Source organism: Triticum urartu, chromosome 2A (genome assembly GCF_056163025.1).
Source record: "Triticum urartu cultivar PI428250 chromosome 2A, HENAU_Tu73, whole genome shotgun sequence".
Classification (NCBI taxonomy): Eukaryota; Viridiplantae; Streptophyta; class Magnoliopsida; order Poales; family Poaceae; genus Triticum; species Triticum urartu.
In genome coordinates, this window is record NC_141874.1 from 661397233 (window position 1) to 661406833 (window position 9601).

The 9601-nt window shown below is 45.1% G+C and overlaps 1 protein-coding gene across 1 annotated transcript; it reads left to right on the forward strand.

Annotated features, from left to right (window-relative positions):
• Window positions 1-4469: 4469 nt before the first annotated feature.
• Window positions 4470-8417, forward strand: LOC125539545 (putative cation transporter HKT1;4). The gene is made up of 2 exons (XM_048703030.2): window positions 4470-5788; window positions 7729-8417. Exons 1-2 carry the CDS (start codon window positions 4539-4541, stop codon window positions 8147-8149), a joined length of 1671 nt encoding a protein of 556 aa, XP_048558987.2. The 5' UTR covers window positions 4470-4538; the 3' UTR covers window positions 8150-8417.
• The last annotated feature ends 1184 nt before the right edge of the window (window positions 8418-9601 follow it).

Here is a 9601-nt window from a genome sequence, read left to right on the forward strand (position 1 = left end):
CTTGTGCTTCAAAGTAGCACCATGATCTTCATAGTAGAGAGTCTCTCATGTTATCACTTTCATATACTAGTGGGAATTTTTCATTATAGAACTTGGCTTGTATATTCCAATGACGGGCTTCCTCAAAATGCCCTAGGTCTTCATGAGCAAGCAAGTTGGATGCACACCCACTTAGTTTCTTTTTGAGCTTTCACATACTTATAGCTCTAGTGCATCTGTTGCATGGCAATCCCTACTCACTCACATTGATATCTATTGATGGGCATCTCCATAGCCCGTTGATACGCCTAGTTGATGTGAGACTATCTTCTCCCTTTTTGTCTTCTCCACAACCACCACTCTATTTCACCTATAGTGCTATATCCATGGCTCACGCTCATGTATTGCGTGAAGATTGAAAAAGTTTTGAGAATGTCAAAAGTATGAAACAATTGCTTGGCTTGTCATCGGGGTTGTGCATGATTTAAATATTTTGTGTGGTGAAGATAGAGCATAGCCAGACTATATGATTTTGTAGGGATAACTTTCTTTAGCCATGTTATTTTGAGAAGACATAATTGCTTAGTTAGTATGCTTGAAGTATTATTATTTTTATGTCAATATAAACTTTTGTCTTGAATCTTTCGGATCTGAATATTCATACCACAATTAAGAAGAATTACATTAAAATTATGCCAAGTAGCACTCCGCATCAAAAATTCCGTTTTTATCATTTACCTACTCGAGGACGAGCAGGAATTAAGCTTGGGGATGCTTGATACGTCTCCAACGTATCTATAATTTTTGATTGCTCCATGCTATATTATCTACTGTTTTGGACATTATTGGGCTTTATTATCCACTTTTATATTATTTTTGGACTAACCTATTAACCGGAGGCCCAGCCCAGAATTGCTGTTTTTTGCATGTTTTAGGGTTTCGAAGAGAAGGAATATCAAACGGAGTCCAAACGGAATGAAACCTTCGGGAACGTGATTTTCTCAACGAACAAGACCTGGGAGACTTGGACCCTACGTCAAGAAAGAAAAGAGGAGGCCACGAGGTAGGGGGGCGCGCCCACCCCCACCAGGCGCGCCCTCCACCCTCATGGGCCCCCTGCTGCTCCACTGCCATACTCCTTCCTCCTATATATACCTACGTACCCCCAAACGATCAGATATGGAGCCAAAAACCTAATTCCACTGCCGCAACTTTCTGTATCCACGAGATCCCATCTTGGGGCCTGTTCCGAAGCTCCGCCGGAGGGGGCATCGATCATGGAGGGCTTCTACATCAACACCATAGCCTCTCCGATGAAGTGTGAGTAGTTTAGCTCAGACCTACGGGTCCATAGTTAGTAGCTAGATGGCTTCTTCTCTCTTTTTGGATCTCAATACAATGTTCTCCCCCTCTCTTGTGGAGAACTATTCGATGTAATCTTCTTTTTGCGGTGTGTTTGTTGAGACCGATGAATTGTGGGCTTATGATCAAGTCTATCTATGAATAATATTTGAATCTTCTCTGAATTCTTTTATGTATGATTAGTTATCTTTGCAAGTCTCTTCGAATTATCAGTTTGGTTTGGCCTACTAGATTGATCTTTCTTGCAATGGGAGAAGTGCTTAGCTTTGGGTTCAATCTTGCGGTGTCCTTTCCTAGTGACAGTAGGGGCAGCAAGGCACGTATTGTATTGTTGTCATCGAGGATAACAAGATGGGGTTTTCTTCATATTGCATGAGTCTATCCCTCTACATCATGTCATCTTGCTTAAGGCGTTACTCTGTTTTTAACTTAATACTCTAGATGCATGCTGGATAGCGGTCAATGAGTGGAGTAATAGTAGTAGATGCAGGCAGGAGTCGGTCTACTTGTCTCGGACGTGATGCCTATATACATGATCATACCTAGATATTCTCATAACTATGCTCAATTCTATCAATTGCTCAACAGTAATTTGTTCACCCACCGTAGAATACTTATGCTCTCGAGAGAAGCCACTAGTGAAACCTATGGCCCCCGGGTCTATCTTCATCATATTAATCTCCTACTACTTAGTTATTTCCTTTGCTATTTACTTTGCCTTTATTTTACTTTGCATCTTTATCATAAAAGTACCAAAAATATTATCTTATCATATCTATCAGATCTCACTCTCGTAAGTGGCCTTATAGGGATTGACAACCCCTATTTGCATTGGTTACGATGATTTATTTGTTTTGTGCAGGTACAAGGGACTTGCGCGTAGCCTCCTACTGGATTGATACCTTGGTTCTCAAAAACTAAGGGAAATACTTACGCTACTTTGCTGCATCATCCCTTCCTCTTCGGGGAAAACCAACGCAGTGCTCAAGAGGTAGCATTCCCCATCATCTTCTGCTATATGAAGCCATTTGCCCTAGAAAAATAAATAAGAAGAAGACTTTCGGGACGAAGCGCCGCCGTCTCGAGGCGGAACCTGGGCAGGAGCACTTTTGCTCTTCAGGGGGAAATCAAAGCCATTGACATCACCAACGATCCTCTCATCATGGGAGGACTAATCTTCATCAACATCTTCATCAGAACCATCTCATCTTAAACCCTAGTTCATCTCTTGTATTCAATCTTTGTCGCAAAACCTCAGACTGGTACATGTGGGTTGGTAGTAGTGTTGCTTACATCTTATAGTTGATGCTAGTTGGTTATTTGGTGGAAGATTATATGCTCAGATCCTCAAGCATATTCAATACACCTCTGATCTTGAACATGAATATGATTTGTTAGTAGTTACTTTTGTTCTTGAGGACATGGGAGAAGTCTAGTTATAAGTAATCATGTGATGTTGGTATTTGTTTGATATTTTGATGATATGTATGTTGTTGTTTCCTTTAGCGGTGTCATGTGAACATCAACTACATGAAACTTCACCATACTTGGGCCTAAGGAAGGCATTGTGGAGTAATAAGTAAATGATGGGTTGTTAGAGTGACAAAAGTTTAAACCCTAATTTATGCGTTATTCTATAAGCGGTTGATTTGGACCCATATGTTTCATGTTATGGTTAGATTTATCTGTATTCTTCTTTCGTAGTTGTGGATGCTTGCGAGATGGGGTAATCATAAGAGAGTTTCTTGTTCAAGTAAGAATAACACCCTAGCACCGGTTCACCCACATATCAAATTATCAAAGTAGCGAACGCGAATCAACTAAACATGATGAAAGTGAGTAGACGATAATTTCCATATGTCCTCGCGAACACTTTGCTTTATATAAGAGGACTTTCAGGCTTATCCTTTGCCATAAAAATGATTGATCCACCTTATTGCACCTTTGTTATTATTGATACTTGTTACTTGTTCTGAATTATCTTGCTACAAAACTATCTATCACCGCTACTTTCAGTACTTGCAGAGAATACCTTACTGAAAACCGCTTATCATTTTCTTCTGCTCCTTGTTGGGTTCGACACTCTTACTTATCAAAAGGACTACAATTGATCCCTTATACTTGTGGGTCATCACCTGCCGCCACCTTCATGAGAGCTGACGCGGGTTTCACCGGTCCCGATGGCAACGAGGTGGTGCGGGAAGGAGGTGGAGGAGGCGGCGGTGGGATCTAGAGTTCCCTCGTCGTTGCCGGTGTGGGCTACACGGGGGGCGTGGGAACTGGATTCTTTTTGTTCCTGTGCTTGTAAGTGATCCGACGGAATTGCCTAATGGAGCTCGAGCTCCTGTAGCCCTTTATTTGAAAACTTTAAAATTTAAAATTTTGAGTTTCATTTTTTATGCGAGCTACACAAAGATGATAAGATCACGCGTGGCCTCATATTTTGAAACAAGTTCACACATATTTGTGATACCATGTAAACATCTGCAAACCTTTATGAGATACTCCTATATATTTTGTTGTCCCGTGAAGTAGAAGAAGATAGTTGGTACGCCTACACTAGAGATTCATCACTTGCCTTCTCGCACGATACGAACATGCAGATACTTCTTCCACCAAGAACTCAGTTCGAAAAAGAAAATCTTCATGTTGTGAGTTCGGGTGCCAAATGAAATCAAAAGTTCTGTCAGAATAGATATCACACGTTCTTGGCGAACTAAATTATACTCCAAATTAATATGAACATTACTCGCAAAAAAAAAAAAGAACATGATGGATTCATGGTCAGAGTACGAAGATCTGGGTCAACCATTCCTAAACTAGCATTGCCACCGACCCAAAGCGAGTAGCACCACTACCATGTTACTCCACCTACATGCGTGTGGGCCTGGTGGCATTACTGTATTAATATTTTTCGGCACGGGTGCTATTTTTAGCAGTATTTTCGGTACTTTTAGGTATCTGTCTCTCACTTCTCCTTGCATCTACTCTGTAGCTTTGGGGTAAATAATTTGGCCACATGTCGCATGCACTTGATCACCAAAGCATCGTAAAAAACACTACCCATGACGCGTTCGTGGCTATATATTTCTAGGCGTCGTACGCCTCAACTCTCGCAGACAGTACGCAGCCCTCTGCATGCATGCACTATCTCCAAGTCCCAACACACACAAACACACAGCACTACACGATCGAGCATGGCCGGAGCTAATCCTCCTAAGGTCGGCGAGCTGTTGCACCACACGCCGCGCAGCTCGACGGCCGCGGTCGACAAGGCAATGTCCTCGCCCTCCAGTTCATACGCGCGGCACCACGCCGTCAAGGAGCGCGTGGCGCGGTGGCGGCGCGCGCTCGCCGGGCGGTTCTGGCCGCGCGTCGGCTCGCTGCTCGTCCACGTCGCCTACTTCCTCGCCGTCTCCTGGCTCGGGTACCTCCTCCTCGCGCAGCTCAGGTTCCGCGCCGGCGGCGACGGCACGAGGCGGCCCCGCGGCATCGACCTGTTCTTCACCGCCGTCTCGGCCGCGACGGTGTCCAGCATGTCCACCGTCGAGATGGAGGTGTTCTCCAACGGGCAGCTCCTCGTCCTGACCGTCCTCATGCTCGTCGGCGGCGAGGTGTTTCTATCCCTCGTAGGCCTCGCGTCCAAGTGGTCCAAGCTGAGGAAGCAGGCTGCACACAAATCCCGGCGCGTGGAGATCCACCACGTCGCCGAGCTTGAGATGCCGCCGGCCGCCGCCGCTGACATCGATAACCCAACGTCGTCTACCGCCGATGATGTGACGAGCAAGTCGTTGGAGCACGCACCTGACACGAGGCTGCGGCGCGACGTGGTGCGGTCGCTGTTCTTCGTCGTCCTCGCCATCTTCCTTGTGGTGCACGTCCTCGGCGCCGGGGCCATCGCGGCGTACATCCTGCACGCGTCGCTGGCGGCGAGGCGGACGCTGCGGGACAAGGCCCTGAACGTGTGGACCTTCGCCGTGTTCACGACGGTGTCCACGTTCTCGAACTGCGGGTTCATGCCGACGAACGAGAACATGGCAGTGTTCCAGCGGGACACCGGGCTGCAGCTGCTGCTCGTGCCGCAGGTGCTGGTCGGGAACACGCTGTTCGCGCCGCTGCTGGCCGCGTGCGTGCGCGCCGCCGCCGCGGCGACCAGGCGCGTGGAGCTCAAGGAGACTTTGAAGCAGGGCAGGGAGCTGACGGGGTACTCCCACCTGCTCCCGGCGCGGTGGTGCGGGATGCTGGCGGCGACGGTGGCCGGGTTCCTCGCCGTGCAGGTGGCGATGCTGTGCGGCATGGAGTGGAGCGGGGCGCTGCGGGGGATGAGCGCGTGGGAGAAGGTGTCGAACGCGGTGTTCCTGGCGGTGAACTCCCGCCACGCCGGCGAGTCGACCCTCGACATCTCCACCCTCGCGCCGGCCATCCTCGTGCTCTTCGTGCTCATGATGTGAGTCCTGCTCGATCTCTCTCTCTTTCTCCAGCTGCGGGTCGATGCTTACGAGAATGCTGTTAAACTAACCTGGTAAATGGTATACGTAGTTTGTTTTCTTCCCATAACACTGAGTTCCCTACGTTGAACGCCAACAAGAATCTAGAACGTGGCACTAAGATTTTATTTTTCCCGTGCTTCTCAACTAAATGTCATCCCAGATTGCCTAAAATTTCATGTCACGTTCCGAAGCTTTTGATGAGAAAAAAAACACCTAATCATGCTCTTTCGCAGAGAAAAAAAAACACACGCCTAATCATGCTCATCTCATAGTCAACCTACTTGACCATCTTTGTCATTGCTATCTGTGCTCTTTTTTTTTTGCGAATACTTGCTATCGGTGCTCAACTTTAAGCCTAGCAGAGATTTTTAACAATTTCATGCCAAAGGTAAATGTAATTATAGGCTAAGCTTACACTGCCCCCCATTTAATAAACAAGTGGCATTTTGAATATATAGTTATATACATAGTAAAACTTTGAACATTTCGACTTATGGTACCATTTTATTAAAAACTTGGAGATCATATATACATTTTTCCCTGGAAATATTCGAGATTTTGGTTTTTGGAATGGAGAATATTGTTATTTGGTTGGGGCAATATTATAGATATCTACCTTAAGTCAAATATCTTAAGTTTGACCAAGTCTATAGAAAAATATACTAAGATGTGCCACACCAAAGTAATTTCATTTGATTTACCACAATATATATTTTCCCGTGGTATTTTTTCATACTAGAATAAACTAATTGAAGGAAGTGCTAGTATCCAAAGCCATGGGTATTGCTGCAAGACTTGCAATCATTCTTCAAGAAACTCAAATTGTATGTTAATTTTATTTTATTTTTGCGAATAAATCTGTATGTTAGGGGGAGAGTATAAATGTATAATGATCGATGAGACTAGTAAATCTGCATAATTTGTCATGCATGTTGCTCATCAAGTGTCATACCCTGATCATCGCTGAATACTCCGTACCAAGTACTCCATGGGGATGTAGAATTCACGTTAACTATGCATTAGTACTACCTCCGTCCAGTTTCCAGTTTTATTGGTCACCTTCATATTTTAGGCCAGACTTTGACCATGTATAGACTATTAAAATATAAAGTATATGCTATAAAAAATATACTGTTGGATTTGTATTTGAAAGAGCTTTCCAATAATATAATTTTTATGACATATGATTTACATTTTGTTAGTTAATTTTTTAGGTCAAATTTTAACCCAAAATAAGAAGGGGCCTACCGTCTAATAAACCCGGACGGAGAGAGTATTTATTAATAAGTGCTCCAGGTGCCCTTTTGTCCATAATGCTAGCCCTTAACTAATGAAACTAGGAAATGGCGTTCAATAATAATTGAACGAAGCGGCTGAGGAATTTTCCCTCCCCGCGGAACGGACAGGCCCAAAGTATTCGAGCTCACGCGCAGCTGTGACCGCACCTTGGCCAGGAAGAAGAGGCAAGAAAAACACGAGGAAATTACCGCCAAATTAAGCACCCAAAACCAAAATCCTGGACCAGCTACCCATCGGTTCATGCGGAGCCACGAAATTGCGTGTTCCATGGTCCATTCTACGAATTGCCAACCACGATCGAGCATCGATCGCCGCAGGTTCATGATCGGAATGCCGATCGACGGGTTGATCGGATCGGAACTGTTCTCTAGATTCGGATTCCATGCATATATGAAGATCCGATAGTGTCAGTGCAGTGGTCCATGAGAAACTGAGACCATATGTAGGCTGCGAGAGAATCAGAACCTGCATATGTGCCGCGCCGTTGAATTCCTGAGAATATTGCCGGTCACCAGAATGTCCTTGCAGCACGTCATCCTGAGAATCGACACTATCCGTCTCAGTTTTCTCACGTTCTGCTTGCCTCCTCTTGCTTCAGGTATCTGCCTTCATACACCACGTGGTTTCCATTTGCGGGGAGCTCCGGCACAACGGATCACGCCGAGGAGACACAGGGTATCAGGCTGATCAAGAGCACGGCCTTGTCGCAGCTCTCCTACCTCACCATCTTCGTCATCGCCATCTGCGTCACCGAGAGGGAGAAGCTCAAGGAAGACCCCCTCAACTTCAACCTGCTCAGCATCGTCGTCGAAGTTGTCAGCGCTTATGGAAATGTGGGATTCTCCATGGGCTACAGTTGCAGCAGGCAGATCAGCCCGGACCAGCTGTGCACCGACAGGTGGACCGGCTTCGTCGGGAGGTGGAGCGATTCCGGCAAGCTCGTCCTCATTCTCGTGATGCTCTTCGGGAGGCTCAAGAAGTTCAGCATGAAAGGAGGCAGAGCCTGGAAGCTTAGCTAGATGCAGCGCCTACTTCTCTCTTCTTGGTGAATGGTTTCCTCTTCTTCTTTTTCTTGCCTTCCACCTTTCTGTAGTCATATATAGGTGTAGAAATTTACCTGCAAGTGCTGCGAGTTTCAGATTAGGTGAATCAAATTTAAATCATTAAGGATCAAGGCAGGTTAATTAACCTGATTCTCCTCACACACAGAGATGGTTTGCTAGTCATTTCTTACAACAACCTGCTGCATGCCACAGATCTGAAAGTATAAGCATATGTTAGTGTGTACAGGGAAATTCCAATCAAGTGGTGGTCAGGTCATGTTCTGTGACAAGAAAGGTACCTGAGGCCACCATAATTCTTCATGGAAAAGCACTATAACACTATCTTATCGCAGCCTCACTCGCCACACACTTTTCTCAGGGATAAAAAGAAGTAGCACGCCTGCGCAATTAGATTGTGCGACACTGAAAGAACATAACAGAAAAAGGTTGCTTAGATTGTCGATTGTGCGACAACATAAGTTCCACTACACTTGTGTGTCTGCATTTCTTCACAGAACAGGGGATGTGATACGTTATATAGTAGCGAAGATACATAGCTGAGTCTAGTGGAGCTTGATGCATAAAACTATTGTGCCAAAAAAAGGATACAAAAACCGATGTTCTAGTAAAAATGTCCAACAAATATCAGCCCAAAAAACCCAGCAGTCACTAAGAATTTAAACAAAACAATGCAAATGCTGGAACCCAACTTCACGACCAGTCATCTATTTCAACTAATGCGGTCTTGTATCGTGCGGCGCTTTCTGCCAGATAGAATAAGTGAATAACTAAATACATAAATTCACCCCCACCTGCACTGATAATTGAAAATATAACCAAGAGAATGCAAATATTCTTGGGTTTCTCCCACGGAACGATCACATAAAAAAACTCATGAACGAACATCCCCACCTGCACGATAGTTGAGTGCTTTTTTCTTTACTTTTTCTCCACTCATTTTCACGTTACAATCTCAAACTCACAACCTGTATATGCATAAGCAAACCTAACTAGTAAACCTACTCAGACTGAACTTCCAACCGCACTCAACTAGGACTACAAGTGTTTTTTTTTGAAACAAAGGCAAAAGTTTTGCCTCATCGATTAATTAAGAAGAAAAAAAGAATTGCCAGTTAATTCACGGGAAACCGGGCGAAAACCAATAAAACAGACCACAGACGAACAATTCACCAACACAACCACCACGCAAAGTGATCCCGACACAAGATATCGGGTACCCCAAACCACAACGACAACCCAATCCAAGAGGACGGGCCGAGAGACCGAAGACCAAGCAGGTACATACGTCTTCCCTATGGCACCACTCTTCTTGCCTTTGCCCACCTTCTTGCATTTGCTCCTTATTGTTGTCCCCGTCAGAAGGCAAGCAATACTAGGACTACAAGTGTAGCACAGACAAATAAATCT